The 17,633-nt window shown below is 44.1% G+C and overlaps 1 protein-coding gene across 4 annotated transcripts in view; it reads right to left on the reverse strand.

The window, feature by feature from the left end:
- FGD4 (FYVE, RhoGEF and PH domain containing 4) overlaps positions 1–17,633 on the reverse strand; it is a 79,879-nt gene that overhangs the window by 32,374 nt on the left and 29,872 nt on the right. The window contains exon 1 of one of the 4 annotated variants that reach the window (XM_075275180.1): positions 10,088–10,433. The exons of the other annotated variants lie outside the window; for them this stretch is intronic. Coding sequence (XP_075131281.1) covers positions 10,088–10,118 — 31 coding nt within the window. The 5' untranslated portion in view covers positions 10,119–10,433. Of the gene's footprint in view, positions 1–10,087; positions 10,434–17,633 lie in introns of those variants that run through there. 4 annotated transcript variants of the gene reach the window in all.

Genomic DNA, 17,633 nt, shown 5'->3' on the forward strand with positions numbered 1-17,633 from the left:
ATCCGCTATTTGTCCTGATCCCAAGAGGTTGGACGGATTCTTAATGGCTGTGTGCGGATAATGGAGGTCTCGCGGGAACTTTTACACTAACTCCTGCATTATACATGAGCTTGTATAGATTGTAAGGGTTTTCAAGGAGAAATTGGTCCAATTGGTCATCCTAATGATGACTTACGCCATAAACAGCTACAAATATGCACCATACACAAAAAAAAAAATCACCACAAGAGGGAGCTTATTGTATAGACACTTAGGATGCATTCACACGGTGCAGCTGGGTGCAGATAAGGAGGACATTTCACCACCTTTCCCTCTTTGCACGAAATCATTATTATCCTCTGAGTCATCTAATACACCCAAAAATTAAAAGCATGTAGTTCTAAGGACTTAAAGGGAAACTGCACCAACTCCAGCTCTACCCATCCTCTAATAGGTGCCCCTCTGCTGATTCTGTAGCAGTTGGAATTTTTTCTCTAGCCCCCACCGTTCATGAGCAATCAGTTTTGCAGTTAGGTGGGTGGTCCTGGGCTGGAGCAGGTAGTCTAGGACCGCCCACCTGACAGCAAAATCAGCAAACTGAATGTTGAAACTAACAGAACGGATTGCTCAGGAATGGTGGGGGCTAGAGAAAAAATTCCAATTGTGCCGGAATCAGTAGAGGGAAGTCTATTAGAAGGAGGCAATGAGAGGGAGATGGTGGAGGTTGCAAGAGGTCCCCTTTAAAATTGCATGAAGTTTTGATGCAGTTTCTGATCTTACGAGTCAACCATATTAGCTAAATGTGTTAACCTATAAAATTAAAGGCAGTTTCCAGGACTTGTATACTGGGATAGGTTATCAATATTTGATTGGAGGTCCTGGCTGTTGGACCCTCACCGAATATCAGCTGGTTGAAGAAGCCACAGCATGTGAGTGAGCACTGCAGCTTGACTAAGCACCCCCTAAACAACCCCCTGCAGACCCCTGGTCATGGGTTGTCATGTTATCCCACATAGACCTCTGTTTACATAGTGAATTATTGCATTTAAGGAAACGGTACTCGATATTTTATCGAAATGCGTAAGTCTTTGTTCGTTTTTGTAAAAGTAAATTCAGTAGAAAATGGAAATTACTATCTAAAAGAGGAAGAAGATGCATGAAAGGGCCTGTTCCCTATTAATGTGGTTTACTACGAGATACAATATGACTACCAGACCAGCGCTCTATACCACTGACAACCTAACCTATGAAAGAGACGGAAACTTTGTCAGTACCTCCAACTTTAAATGTCATTCACTGATACAAAGTTCCAGATTGTCTCCTTAAAATTACATAATAAAATTCTGACTACTTACAGCCACCACTAGGGGGAGCTCAGTAGCTATGATTCGAAACCCCCCCCCTAGTGGTACTGGAAGCAGGACAACTGCAAGCAAATACAGATTATGCATTCAGACCATGTGACTTCCGTTTGCAAAAGCACCCCCTAGTGCTGGTTACAGGCAGCAACTACAAGGACAGCACATCACATCTGTAATAATAAATAATACTGCCACATAGAGTAAATACCGCCATCCTAGCACGCACACTGGGTGCAGCCTATAGGAAATACTGACTTTGAATATTACCCGCAACCATACTTTGGTTGGACCAGACCCAAAATATCACTAGTGGGTGTATCAGACTACACCGGGCTACAAACTCAGCAGCTTCCTCCTTCAAACAATTCATTATTAACTAACAAGAGCATAGACTGATGGGGTTAAAGGAAGAATGTCACCAAACCTCAGCATATCACCCCAGCCCTGCAGATAGATAGGCCAGGGTCCCCTGAATCAGACAGGGTTTTCCTCTTGTGAATCGTTTTTTCTGTTGTCGAGATATCGCCATTTTTGTCAGTATGCAAATAAGCTGTTTGGAGCAATAACATCGCCCCCTTGTTGCTCCAAATTATTGGCACAAGCAGGGATATCTTGGCAACAGAGGCAGCAATTCACAAGCTGTTTGATCTATCTGCAGGGCTGGGGTGATATGCTGGTTCTGGTGACACTAACCTATCTATCTGCGGGACTGGGTGATATGCCTGTTCCGGTGACAGTAACCTATCTATCTGCAGGACTGGGGTGATATTCTGGGTCTGGTGACAGTAACCTATCTATCTGCAGGACTGGGGTGATATGCTGGTTTTGGTGACACTAACCTATCTATCTGCAGGGCTGGGGTGATATGCTGGTTCTGGTGACAGTAACCTATCTATCTGCAGGGCTGGGGTGATATGCTGGTTCTGGTGACAGTAACCTATCTATCTGCAGGGCTGGGGTGATATGCTGGTTCTGGTGACACTAACCTATCTATCTGCAGGACTGGGGTGATATTCTGGGTCTGGTGACAGTAACCTATCTATCTGCAGGGCTGGGGTGATATGCTGGTTCTGGTGACACTAACCTATCTATCTGCAGGACTGGGGTGATATTCTGGGTCTGGTGACAGTAACCTATCTATCTGCAGGACTGGGGTGATATGCTGGTTTTGGTGACACTAACTTATCTATCTGCAGGGCTGCGGTGATATGCTGGGTCTGGTGACAGTAACCTATCTATCTGCAGGGCTGGGGTGATATGCTGGGTCTGGTGACAGTAACCTATCTATCTGCAGGACTGGGGTGATATGCTGGGTCTGGTGACAGTAACCTATCTATCTGCAGGGCTGGGGTGATGTGCTGGTTCTGGTGACAGTAACCTATCTATCTGCAGGGCTGGGGTGATATGCTGGGTCTGGTGACAGTAACCTATCTATCTGCAGGGCTGGGGTGATATGCTGGGTCTGGTGATACTAACCTATCTATCTGCAGGGCTGAGGTGATATTACGGTTTCAGGAGAGTAGACATGGGCTCTTTAAATAAATTTTAAAAAAACTAAACATAAAAACATTATTTTTGAAAATGTCTGTCTGTAGTGTACTACAAAGCAAAACCCTGCACAGCCCAGCACCGCACACACCCCGTGCACAGGAGTATCTATACATCTTTCCTTGGACACACACCGCCTATTTCTGGCTGAATAATACATCCGCTCCCCACTGGTCACTATTAATATCCCGGCCGTACATTTAACTCCTGGTGCACCATTAATGGCTGTGAAGCTTGGTGAAAAATTAATCAACCTGCATCACATGATGTACAAAGTACACAACATGACATAATAGGAGCTCACCCAAGATATTAGGGAGAAAAAGAATAGTGAGCGCAGCTCTGGAGAATAATACAGGATGTAACTCAGGATCAGTACAGGATAAGTAATGTAATGTATGTACACAGTGACTGCACCAGCAGAATAGTGAGCGCAGCTCTGGAGTATAATACAGGATAAGTAATGTAATGTATGTACACAGTGACTGTACCAGCAGAATAGTGAGCGCAGCTCTGGAGTATAATACAGGATAAGTAATGTAATGTATGTACACAGTGACTGTACCAGCAGAATAGTGAGCGCAGCTCTGGAGTATAATACAGGATAAGTAATGTAATGTATGTACACAGTGACTGTACCAGCAGAATAGTGAGTGCAGCTCTAGAGTATAATACAGGATAAGTAATGTAATGTATGTACACAGTGACTGTACCAGCAGAATAGTGAGCACAGCTCTGGAGTATAATACAGGATAAGTAATGTAATGTATGTACACAGTGACTGTACCAGCAGAATAGTGATCGCAGCTCTGGAGTATAATACAGGATAAGTAATGTAATGTATGTACACAGTGACTGCACCAGCAGAATAGTGAGCGCAGCTCTGGAGTATAATACAGGATACGTAATGTAATGTATGTACACAGTGACTGCACCAGCAGAATAGTGAGCGCAGCTCTGGAGTATAATACAGGATAAGTAATGTAATGTATGTACACAGTGACTGCACCAGCAGAATAGTGAGTGCAGCTCTGGAGTATAATACAGGATAAGTAATGTAATGTATGTACACAGTGACTGCACCAGCAGAATAGTGAGCGCAGCTCTGGAGTATAATACAGGATGTATCTCCGGATCTGTAATTGCATTTACAATGTAGTAGTTGATATCTTATATAACGTACAAGGATAAAAATTGTTCTTAATTCATAGATTGTAAGCCCATGTGGGCAGGGCCCTCTACCCCACTGTGCCAGTCGGTCATTGTTAGTATTATATCTTCCTGTATATTCTGTGTACTGTATGGAACCCCCAAATGTAAAGCAGCATGGAATTAATGGTGCTATATAAATAATAATAATAATTCTGAAAGTTCTTACATGAAAGAGGTAGTGTTAAGCTGTATCAAGATCTGGTCACTTCACTTCCATATCTCGCTCCCCTATCTCTTCTTTATTCCCCTTTGTTCCTTTTTCTTGTTTCTTCCTTTGTAACACTTATAACATGTAAGTGAAGGCTGAAGCACAAACAGGTGAAGAACTTTTTTTCCTTTTTGTCTTATGTTAGCAGGTATTGCACCTCAGCTTCACTCACTTGAATGGGACTGAGCTGCTGCTGTACCATGTGACCAATGAATGTAACTGATGGGTTAGGGGTTTGAGGTGTCAGATTCAACTCACCCAATATTGATGATGACTTATCCTAAGACCTTGACAGAAGACTGCTTAAGTAAACCAGTCAACGGGGGAAAGGGGAATTTGATTTATTTTAGGATCAAACCATTAATTTATGGGTGAGTTATATCAAAAGTTCTTCAGACTCAGCCTTTTAGCACAGCAAAGAGACAGACAAGCACAACGACATCGTACCACCAAAAATAAGCTGAGTTCGCATCCACAGCTTCTCATACAAACCATCTTTTCAATAAAATAACAAAAAATCCCCAGTCATTTACTGGACTATATTTATCCGGTGCTAAATATGGCTTAAAACGTCCCGTACCCCTTCTTAGCCTGAGCGTGGGAAAGCAGTATCTCATAACCGTAAGCAAATATGTCACATTTATTTGTTTAGGACAAAAAAAATAAAAAAATACCCGTGTTCCTATGTAAGATACGTTCAGGGACAAGATCTATTCCCCAAACGTGTATTGGGACTCTCTGTTTTCACCATACGCCATAGATTCACATTTACCTGCATTTGATTTCCTGTGTCACCAAATGCTAAGTGAAGCAGCTCTGTCTCTCTCTCAGAGCGGGAACTCACAGCACAATGTAACACAATAGTTGGCAATTAAAAGGGGTTGTCCAAGTTTTTGGATTTTATGGTGTCTCTTTGGAATAGGTCATAAACACCTAGTCAGTGGGGGCAACTACAGAAGAACTGTATACTGTAGGCGTAATTGCAGGAGAACTGTATACTGTGGGGGCAACTGGAGGGGAACGTTATAATGTTGGAGTAATCAGAGGGGGATATTATAATGTGAGGGTATACCATGTCAGGGTGTCTGTGGGGGTGTTAATACTGGGTAGGGACACAAAGATAAAATGGATGGGAATGGGAGGAGTCAAAGTGGAAGTGGGTGGAGCCCAAATTTTTGTGCAAAAACTGTATTTGTGCAATAAATTTGCAAAATTTTTCATGCCGTGTGTGCCAAAAACTGGAATACAGGGCGCAATAAAGGTTCCCCAATGGAAGAGTCCCGGCGCTTACGAGGGCGCTCTCTCCAATGGCGTATCGGCGCTCAGCCACTATATAGGACATGGAGCCTACTGCTTACGTCTTAAGGATAGGAAGAAAAATCCTGGACAACCCCTTTACATGGTGGATTGTGTCATGGAATAAGATCAATTGGGAGGTGCCAGGGCAACATCGGCATGGTTTCCTATCGCGCAACAAAAATATACCTACATAAAGCGTATGGGGGTTCACATATTTTTTGTCTTAAGACACCAGCATGGCTTACATACGACTGAGCTCTGACACTATTCACATCTCATGTTCTGACCATTATCAGGTGGGTCGTGTCCGTGCAGATGTGTGGAAGGAAAATGGCGACTACGTGCCAGAGACTCCGCCCCTACCAAGTATTCGGTGCTGCCGGTCACAGCTGGACTATATCATGATGGAATTTACACGTGTAAGCCGGTCTCCTATGTAGAAAAATGGGAGTCGGAGTCTGGTTGCAATGGCAACAGCATTTTTTGTGTGTTTCTACTAAGATATCATTTAGATTTTCGTACAACACTCCCAGTCGGGGCTAGACACTGGCCAAACCTTATAGACGACCTTCTCCCAGTAGTAAGGTGTCGTTATGGGGGCACTCTGCCCAATATTATGGGGGTCTTTGCAGATAAGGCCTGGGGATGGGGACGTAGTATGTCTGACTGTTACTACAGGGACTTTCGTTGTCATTATATGGAGGCATGTGGGCAATAAACATTCTTAAGTTGCCATTATGGGGGCACTCTGTATATCGGAGAGGTGTGTTCAGTTTACGGGGGCACCCTGTTCGCCAAATGGTACTGTCTGTCAGTGTAGGGGCACTTTGTCCATCACATGGTGTTATACTGCCACTATGGGGCACTTTGTCCATCGCATGCTCCATACAGGATGAATGATACTATGGGGTCACTCCATCCATCACTTGGATGTCACTATAGGGGTACTCTGTCCATCACACTTTACAGTCTGGCTGTTACCGTGGGGGTACTCTGTCCATCACATGGTATAATCAATCACTATGGGGGCATTCTGTCTGCCACATGGTACAAACTGAACTTCTCTATGGGGGCACTCCATTCATCACATGGTGCAGCCTGACTGTCTTTATGGGGGCACTCTGTCCATCCTTTGGTGTAGTCTGACCATCACTAATGAGGTACTCCTTCCATCACATGATACAATCTGATTGTCAGAATGGGGGAACCTGCCCATCGTATAGTATAGTTTCAGTTTCGCTATGGGGGCACTCTGTCCATCACATGGTACACGCTCAGTATCACTATAAGGGCACTCTGTCCATCACATGGTACACACTCAGTATCACTATGGGGGCACTCTGTCCATCACATGGTACACGCTCAGTATCACTATGGGGGCACTCTGTCCATCACATGGTACACGCTCAGTATCACTATGGGGGCACTCTGTCCATCACATGGTACACGCTCAGTATCACTATGGGGGCACTCTGTCCATCACATGGTACACGCTCAGTATCACTATGGGGGCACTCTGTCCATCATTATATTATCACATTTTTCCTATAATACAGAATTCAGCCCAGTAATAGGCTGAGGAAATAATCTCCATATTTAGAAAAAGCGGCAAAAATTCCAATTTTCCCTTTGATATTCCGTAAACCGTTTTTGCCTTCAGAGTGAGTATTTTTAGTAAATAAAACATTTTTTCCTATTCCAGCTGCGCAGGAAGCTGCGGGAACCCAGAGAGAAGCGACAGATATCAGTCAAAGGGCCGACAGAGAGCGCAGGAACTGTCCCGAGCCGGGCCCTTCCCCCCATCACAGACCCTTTGGTACATATAACCTCGAGTTAGACCATTTATGGGGCCACTTTTTTTGGGCCATCAATAGAAAAGACCAAATTCGACCTGTTTATGGGGTCCGGATATGTACGACCGCATGGACAGACCCCCTACTGACACTCACACATTGATGGTTCATCTTAAAGGGCTAGTCCAGGATCAGAATACTCATAGCCCTTTCTAAAGATAGGCCTGATCCTGGGAACCCCTTTAAGGATCGGCCAATTTTACCTTGACTTGACAAATTTGACAGACTGGTTCCTAAGGACATGCTGCCTAACAACACAAGGCTGTGGCAATATATACCTAGTAACCGGTGTGTCTGATTTCTGTCAGTTCTTGAAGTCAAAGCTTTATTGGTACTTTGACAACAGATCGGTACCTACTTAGGACAAAGCTGTGATATTAGAGCCTAAGGGGACCAAAGGCCCCTTTGACGAATTAGAAGATACCAATATATTAAAAAACACATAGTAGGTGTTGGACCCCGTTCTAGATATTACATCGGGGCCTAGAAGATTCAAGTTACACCTCCGCTAACTGAAATTCACAATCTCAGATGGCTTTATTAATCAGATTTTTATATAAAATTACGTAAACTTTGTATAAAAATGACTTAAAGGGATTGTCATGAGCACCCAACATATCGCCCCAGCCGCACAGATAGATAGGTTAGGGTCACCTGAATCAAACAGTGTTTTCCTTTTGTGAATCGTGGCCTCGGTTGCCGAAATATCGCTGCTTTTATCATATGCAAATGAGCTGTTTGGCATGACAAGGGCGCCGCCATTACTCGAAGGAGCTCATTTGTACATGGACAAAAATGGCGATATCTCGGCAATGGAGGCAGCGATTCACAAGGGGAAAACACTGTTGGATTCAGGTGACCCTAACCTATCTATCTGAGGAGCTGGGGTGATATGCTGGGGGTTTGGGGACACTCCCTTTAAGAGCTTGATCATTTTCCTGTTTCGAACACTGTAACGGAGAACACATGAATATTTTAGTGTCTGGCGGCAGCTTGCACAGGCTGGATGACCTTTCCTCCCTGTGTGCAGGCAGTGAGGGAGAGTAAACATCTTAAAGGGATCCTGCTTGGTTAGCAAACATATTACTGCACCGCGTAGCTGAACCGTAAAGGTGGCAGGTAATGAGATACTTACAGTATTCCCGCCATGTCACAGCTAAAGGCCCTATACACTGTGTGGACCTCAACCAACAGCACCTCATAGCTCAGCATCCTGCAACTTACATAAAAAAGGGATTTTTGGTCTCAGCCCAAATCACTTATCACGTAGCAGGTGATTCAGGGAATCTGACAATTTTGACGCCATATTGGTTGTCACCCAGAAATATCCCGACCTCTCGCTCAACTACACAAAAACAATTAAAATGTAATAATCAGGAGCTATCCACGATTAGAATTTTTATTTAAAGAAACAGCGCCACATCTGCCTGCAAGTTGTGTTCGGTATTGCAGCTCAGCCCCATTCAAGGGAATGGAATCAAACTGCAATACGAGGCACTGCCTATTGATAGATGTGGCGCTGTTTTTTTTTTTTTTTTTTTTTTTAAAGTCCATTTAAAAAAATAAAATAAAATACTGTATTGCTTGCGGTACCGGTAGGTCACGGCATGTCATGGGTCACCTTACAATTTTTCAGGCGGTATATAATACAGCAGGCTCACATCTAACAGATACACAGGAAGCAGTTATATATAGAAAATGAGGTGATGTGGACATGGTGGCGGTAATACAGGTGACATATATATGTATACTACAGAGTCATCAGCCACAGTATATAGTACGGTATGTGCAAGGGATGTCAGGGGCGGACTGCAGAGGTGATATGGAGGGAGAGATCTGTATATACATGTATAGGATATAGATAGATAGATAGATATAGATAGATAGATAGATAGATAGATAGATAGATAGATAGATAGATAGACAGACAGACAGACAGACAGATAGATAGATAGATAGACAGATAGATAGATATTCTATTTATCAATTATCTATGACCCACAGTCTGTCAGGGATTGCTGGGAGTTGTAGTCTCACAGGTCGGACTAGAATGTGATCTCTGGGGTGTCAGATATTGGGGGGTAAGTGAGGCAGAACAGACATGTGTAAACGTTGCTGGATATTTCTCCCCCCTGGTACAATAGACAGACTCGGCTCTGCTACACTGACACCTATATCAACAAATATTTCAGCTATGCTGCATGGTGTGAACTGCGCCTCACTGGTACAGGACTACAATTTTCTTATCAACTCTTCAGGGTTTATGGGATGAACATTTATTGTGCTGCTGATCTGTTTTATTTCACATTGGAATATCTAGACTGGATACAATTGTAACAAACCCTCTGCTGTGAGAAGTGTTAGGTCTGTGCAGGATTGCAGCCTCTGGATATAAAACCAAAATGATACTCAAAGTATATTGGAAAATGTTCCATGTGAAATCCCACATGACAAACCCAGCTCTGCTACATACAAGAGCCTCAAGTACTCTGTGCCCAGCTGTGTTCTCCCACATGACAAACCCAGCTCTGCTACATACAAGAACCACAAGTACTCTGTGCCCGTTTGTGCAGCAAGCAACAACCTCAGCTCTGCTACATCTGTCCTTGACAAGCAGAAGCACTCACCTGCCGCTGGCTTCCCACGGCTCGCCTGCATTTGTCAGCCGAGTCTCTCCAAAGTTTGGAGAAGTCCGATAGAAATAAGGATATGAGTATACGGTGTTATCCGGTGGTTGCTGCCGCTCGGGGTGGAACTTTTTTTTTTTTTTTTTTGTCTTTTTTTGGCTAAATGTTGGGATTTCTGCTGCGTCCTAACCCGTGCCTTACATTCTGCAAACACAATGCACGCTCCTCCCTGCCAGGGAGACTCCACTTCCTCCTCAATAGACTCTCCGCACAATGACACTTCACATGCCCCAAGATGTTTATGGCTGCTTGTAGTCAGCGACTACCAGTCAGAGGCTACAGAGGACAAGGTCCACAAGGCATTGGAAATGGGGTTTGGTTGGGGTTGGGGGCTCTTATTAAAATGTACGTAATCAAACACACACGTGCATTTAGGCAAGGGCTGCACGGTGACGTATCGTGCGATAAAAACTTGCACAGTTGTGCGACTTGTCTGCAACTCACTGTTGTGCGACTTTTTTCTTAGACATGTTGCATGCGACTTGCAGTCACGTTGCAGTTGCATGATGCCCTGCAAAATCTAGAGACAACTTCTTCACGTGTAACTGTTTGTAATGCGACACATATTGCTGTGAGTTCATAAGGTTAGGGCACGGACGATGCGAAACAAAAATCTCAATGCACCTCTATTGTGTTGCGTTGCGACATGCAACAGTAAACTCAAAACTCATTGGATTTTGATCAAAGATGCATGTAACTTTTTATCCATAGACTTCAGTGGAAATCACATGGCACTGCGACCTGCATGCGACATGTCGGCAACCTGACTGCATTTTCAGGCTAGGTGCACACAACGACTTTGGCCGCGAATCCAGTCGCACAGTCAAAGATCGTTGTGTCGTCCTGCGACTCCTTCCCTAATGTAAGTAAATAGGGTGGTATTGCAACTTGGAGGATGCTGCAAGTGTAACTTATAGTCTCAAAAAGATCGAGCACTGCTGGAGTTTTTATCTGACTAGTAGACGTAGTCGCTGAACCCTCAGAGTCGCAATGCAACTCCATTCCCTTACAATGGGGAAGAGTCTCAGGACGACCTGTGGTTATACGTCGTTGCTGTGTATCACTAGCCTTACAGCCAAAGGTGACTTTAAAAAAGTTCCTGCCCTAGCTACGAGTCGCCGACATGTCGCACGCGAGTTGTGGTAACATTCAACTTCCATTGAAAGGTATGGTAAAAAAAAAAAAAATTGCATACAACTGAAATCCAAAAAATTTTGATCGTGTTGTAGTCAAATGCCGTCACAATGGAACACCATAGATATATATATTGAATTTTTTGACATGTGATGTTACGATCGTGGACCACCACAGATCCCTAGAAGAAAAGGCACCATATATAATAACCGGCAAAAGCCCCATACTCTGTCACACATATTTAGATGTGTGTCCCATATGGGGTTTACAGAAAACGTCCCTGTCAGTTCCTTACAGGAAGTCGCCACAACGACCTTGGAATGTCACCTGACACAGGGCCAGAGTCCAGGAATGCGGTCTGACAACACCTGAGCTGGGCCGCTAGGCATTGTCTGTTCCAGGAAATGAAGAAGGGACTACTGAAAGCCGCAGGGTACCAGGTAGTGTCTAAAAATTACCTTCTATACCTTGAATGAACTCAGCACATAGGAAAAAGGGGTGGGGAAAAGTCTAGAAAGGGGCGGGTATGGTAATTAAAGTCGCCAAATGTATTAAGAGGTGCCATTTTGGGGATCACATTATTAGTCACATGTGCCCTGTAAGAGGATATTTCACCACTTTCGCTGTGTCAGGATATCTTCATCCTACAAAAGGCGTCGCTCCACTGATTCTGACGCAGTTGGAATTTTTTCTCTAGTCCCCACCATTCCTGAGTAGTCAGCGCTGTTAGTTTTAGTGCCTGATATCCTGACTAGACTCCCTAATGGAAAATGGGTGGTATGAGGGCGGAGTAGGAAAGCACAGTGTGACTCAGAGCTACAATCAGAGAGACAGTGTAAGAGCTCAGAACCACACCCCCTTTTTTTGTTTCTGCCTCCGTACCAATCAGAGGAAGACCGTGCTAAAGCTCTCAGCCACACCCCCTTGCCTGCATCTGTTTGACACCATCCACTTGACATTAGGGAGTCTAGTTAGGATATCAGTAACCAAAACTAATGAGACTTATTGCTCAGGAATGGTGGGGGCTAGAGATAAAATTCCAACTGTTTCAGAATCAGTGGAGTGACGCCTATTAAAGGATAAAGCGGAGGGGGCAAAAAGTCATCTTTAAAATTGACACCATTGTACCCTAAATGCAGGCATACCGTGATATTATTGCGTTCAATATTACATAGTAAGCACATAAGCTCCCTCTAGTGGTGGCTACAGGCACTCTATGTCTCTTAAGTCACATGACTTTCTGATGGGTGGAGCTATATCACAGCTGGTTACCAAGGTCAACCAACATCTGTGTGACAACAGCTCTCGCTAGAATATTCCATAAAACAATAGTAAATATCAGAAAATCTGTGCAAAATTAATAAAGCAAAGTAATTGCAAAAATGTTTGACTATTTCAGATCTACAAGTTTTACTCAATTTTATTAAAAGTAGAATTAACCTTTAAATGGCCACAACTTCCCGAGTGACATATACATCTGTGTAGTTAGTATTATATACCCTGGTAACTCACTACAGGGATACAGGCATTATATTCATGAACCAGGTGGCTCAGGATGAGCGGTCAACAGGTCTTAGAACTGTAAGTAGATAATTTGCACTCACCTATACCTTCCGCCTTGGCACTACAGTCCTACCAGTCTACCAGTTCAGTGTCAGGGTCCCCTATGTACCTGTTGAGGAGCAGTATACGGTGTACAGCCGCCTGGCACGCACCCTACAGCGACATTGGCTTGGCGTAATACTTTATTATTGACATTGCAGCAGTGGGAAAGGTCAGTAAAAGCGCAATAACAATGGACAAAAAATTCCGTCTGGCGGTTTATCTAGGACCGGCAACCAGGTAGTAGCATTAACCCTGCACTGCCCATAGCCAAGCTACCTTACTTGTAGGAATTCTGTATGTGATATACAGGGTTCATAAAGTCACACACTGTATGCCTATGGCTACACATACATATTGTACGCCTGTGGCTACACATACATAATTTCCCGTATTCACCTGAATACCGCCCTCCTGATGACCTACATAGTTGCGCTACGCTATAGGCATATTATCTAGTGAATGGTAAGGCAATCAATTGTACAAAAATTCTAGTATTGTCCCTGGGGTTACTGGAGACTGTGCAGGTGCAGTGAGGACAGTAACAGGCTGCGATCTCCTTCAAGGAGTCACTTGCGAGTCACTTCTACTCCCTTACATGGACTCAGCATCAAGACATAAAACTTGTACCCCCTCCTCTCCGACTTCAGACTGTTTCATCTAGAGCTCGGGGTATATAAAGTCCTGACATATGGCCTTGGCAGTGATAAGGTTAAAGGGGTTTTCCAGGCTTGGGATAGGCCATCAATTCATAATGACTGGGAAACCCCTTTAATCCGTGAGCTGTTGACTTAGTCCTACTCAGTTTTCCTGCAGTGGCCACTACAGGGAAGCTTTGGTATTACATGCGTCCATTGAAATAAATGGCCATCCATGTAATACATAGACAGGATGAATCCACCAGAGACAAAATATAAGCAGCTTTTGGATCAGGCTCTTAAAGGGGTTTTCCATGGGATAGGGGATGAATGATGGATTGATGGGGTTCCTCATTTATCAGGAGAACAAGGGACTTTTGTCTCCCAATCTGAATGGAGCGGTTCACGGGCAAAATGTGCCCGCCACTTTATCCAATGGGAATGCCAGAGATAACCAAGCGTGCGCACCACTCCATTCATCTCAAGAGAGAGCCGAGCATGCACCCGGTGCCATTCATTTTAAAGGGTGTGCCAAATCCAACCCAATCCTATGGGTATGGGATAGCTTTCTAAAGATAGGAAAACCCCCTTAAAGGGACATTTCCAAGTGAAGGACCCCCTTCTATGGCACCCTAATACCCTAATAACCACCAGGACTGGGACACATCAGTATTTTTCGATGCTTGCATGCCTTAAGTCTGTCCTGTACTAGTATGAGGAATCTCTACATCTTTCCACAACGTATACCCGCCACCTCGTATGCAAATCTTGCAATTTCTTGAATATTTCCGTATAATGAACATCTCCTTATCTTATCTCCTAGCTGTAGCTATCCTGTACTTTATAACCAAACCCATAAAACCAAAGGTCCAAAGGTGGAGGAGGGTATTCCATGACACCCATAGTCTCCTGTGTACTCGATGGCGGTATTATGTGGACGCAGAAGATGTCATAATACATTGGTTTGAGGTTCCATAAACTGATAATCCAGGGTTTATACTGGGTTTTGTGTTGCGATCTACGGCTATGAGCTGTGATCGTATTTTCCCATGTAATAGCGCCCTCTTATGGCCAAGAATATAAGGGATACATACAATGATTCGCAAGGGAGAAAGTGTTTGATTCAAGGGACCTTAACCTATCTATCTGTGGGGCTGAGGTGATATTTCGGGTTCTCGGGACAGAGGGATTTCCCCCCCCCCCATCTTGGACATCCATAGAATATGACTTAAATGTCCATTAGGTCTCTGCATATACTTCTGTCGGAGTTCCCAAAGTAGCCCAGCCCACTTGTCACTTCTCCAATCACAATGACTGCCATTGTGAGGTACAGTGGCCCCCATTTTTGGGATAGGTACAGATCCCAAAGGTGGTTTGTCCTGCAGATATGTCGTAATGTGTGAGATGTTAATACCCAGTTAAAGAGCCTTCCATCCCAAATGCTTATTATGTCCTCACTTACAGAGTAATGACATGTCACAAGAGCCAATCACAAGCCAGCTTGTGGTAGGAAATGGGAGGAGCAACACAAGGTTGTACATCAGAGGTAGTGAGTGCAGAATTTGGACTCTTTGCTTCAGACAGAGCGTAAATTTCCGCCCTAGGCCTTGTATCTACATAGTCCAACCAAGGACACATATACTACCACCGATCAGCCATTGTGGGGATGAGACGATGGCCCTACCAGTGGTCATCCATTATTGAGGTCAGAAGTCAGCCATAGCGGGGGGGGTGGAGCTATGGTTCCTCCTGTGGCTAGCTATTATTGGGGGTGGCATTGTGGCCCTACCAGTAGTCAGCCATTATTGGGGTGGTTTTATGGCCCTACTGGTGGTAAGCCATTATTGGGGGTGGTACTATTGCCCTATCAGTGCTGAACCTTTATTGAGGGAGGCATGCTATGGCACTACCAGTCGTCAGGCAATATTGGGGGAGGTGCACTATGGCCCTATCAGTGATCACTCATTATTAGGGGGTTATTGGCCCTACCAGTGACAAAACATTATTGGGGCAGAGCTATGGCCCTGGCCCTACTAACAGTTCGCCACCTGTGACTAGCTATTATTAGAGGTGCTGCTATAGCTCTAGCAGTGGTCGACAATTATTGGAGGTGGCGCTATGGCCCTACCAGTGGTCAGCCAATATTTGGGGTGGCACGATGGCCCTACCAGTGGTCAGCCAATATTGGGGGTGGCACGATGGCCCTACCAGTGGTCAGCCAATATTGGGGGTGGCACGATGGCCATACCAGTGGTCAACAATTATTGGAGGTGGCGCTATGGCCCTACCAGTGGTCAGCCAATATTGGGGGTGGCACGATGGCCCTACCAGTGGTCAGCCAATATTGGGGGTGGCACGATGGCCCTACCAGTGGTCAGCCAATATTGGGGGTGGCACGATGGCCCTACCAGTAGTCAGCCAATATTGGAGGTGGCGCTATGGCCCTACCAGTGGTCAGCCAACATTGGAGGTGGCGCTATGGCCCTACCAGTGGTCAGCCAATATTGGGGGTGGCACTATGGCCCTACCAGTGGTTAGCCAATATTGGGGGTGGCGCTATTGCTAGCCATACATTTCCCCACTATCACAGTAATATTACACGGACAGAGACACAACATTGCCCAGATGACCAAACATGGGACAGTAGAAGGGGGTTTTCCTCATGCAAATTGTCCTGTTTTTTGTAGGATTGTCTCACTAAACAATGCCAGTGGTCTTGGCTATGCAAATATATGTGGTTTTGTGGCCAGGCAAAGATGGCGTCCAGTGCTGCTCTTTTCTTGCCAACAAATGTGATGGCATTTCCAGTGAATGTTTCTGGCGGATTTATTTTTTATAGGTCACTTCTTCTATATTTTATAATCCACTTCCTCACACTGTAGTTAATATAGCTGGCAAATAAATGGCCGTGTTTGTTTAAAGGGTCAAGTCCGATGAGAAGAAAGAACTAATAATTCTCCGGAGACTGGCACAGACTTTCACGTCTACCCTCTATTCACAAGTAGAAGTTTTTATCCATGTATAGAATTTCCATATATGTATAGGATTGATCAAAACAGAAGGACCTGCGTTGTTGCCCATAGCAGTCAGATCTCAGCACACATTTCTTAAAGGGATTGTCCACTAGGGAGAAAAAAATTCCACCATATGGAAAAAAAAACAAAAAAAACAAACACTCACCTCATTTGTCCTCCTTCACTGCTATCCTGTTGTCAGCCATCTTAGGCTGGGGAGGGGCTGTTCTCGGGACGACAAAATCTCAGCCCCCATGGCCACACCTCTTAGTGCTTAGGACCTCCAGAAACTTAGTGCTGGAGCCACTCCTCTCATTGGATGGTCCCACCCCTGCCTTGAAGGACGTCCCACAAGTGACATCATCACATGATGGAATACAGCACATGCAAAAGAGTAGAGAAAGCCGAAATCGTCACGCCTCACTTTACACACATGTGCTGGATGAGGTTGAAGCCGGCCCATGATCGCATTTCATCATGCGTGACTCTTCGGAACATTAGCTCCGCCCCCAGGACTCTTTACACTCTGTTTTTAAAGTAGTTTTTCTACATTATGTTGCATCAGCCAGAGCCCACAAGGTCATCACTATCAGCTTATTTATAGAGTTATCTACTTACCGTATGTAATGACTAAGTGCAGTTATTACTAATTCCGATATATACATTTTTTGTTTCTATATTACATTTCCGTTTTCTGACCCATGTCACATATATATATATATATATATATATATATATATATATATATATATATATATATATACACACACACTATTGAATTAACCCTGTATTTGCCCTCAGTGTCATAGTAGTTATATTCTTGTACATAGGAGCAGTATTATAGTAGTTATATTCTTGTACATAGGAGTAGTATTATAGTAGTTATATTCTTGTATATAGTGGCAGTATTATAGTAGTTATATTCTTGTACATAGGAGCAGTATTATAGCAGTTATATTCTTGTACATAGGAGCAGTATTATAGTAGTTATATTCTTGTATATAGTGGCAGTATTATAGTAGTTATATTCTTGTATATAGGGGGCAGTATTATAGTAGTTATATTCTTGTACATAGGAGCAGTATTATAATAGTTATA

Source organism: Leptodactylus fuscus, chromosome 5 (assembly GCF_031893055.1).
Source record: "Leptodactylus fuscus isolate aLepFus1 chromosome 5, aLepFus1.hap2, whole genome shotgun sequence".
Taxonomy (NCBI): Eukaryota; Metazoa; Chordata; class Amphibia; order Anura; family Leptodactylidae; genus Leptodactylus; species Leptodactylus fuscus.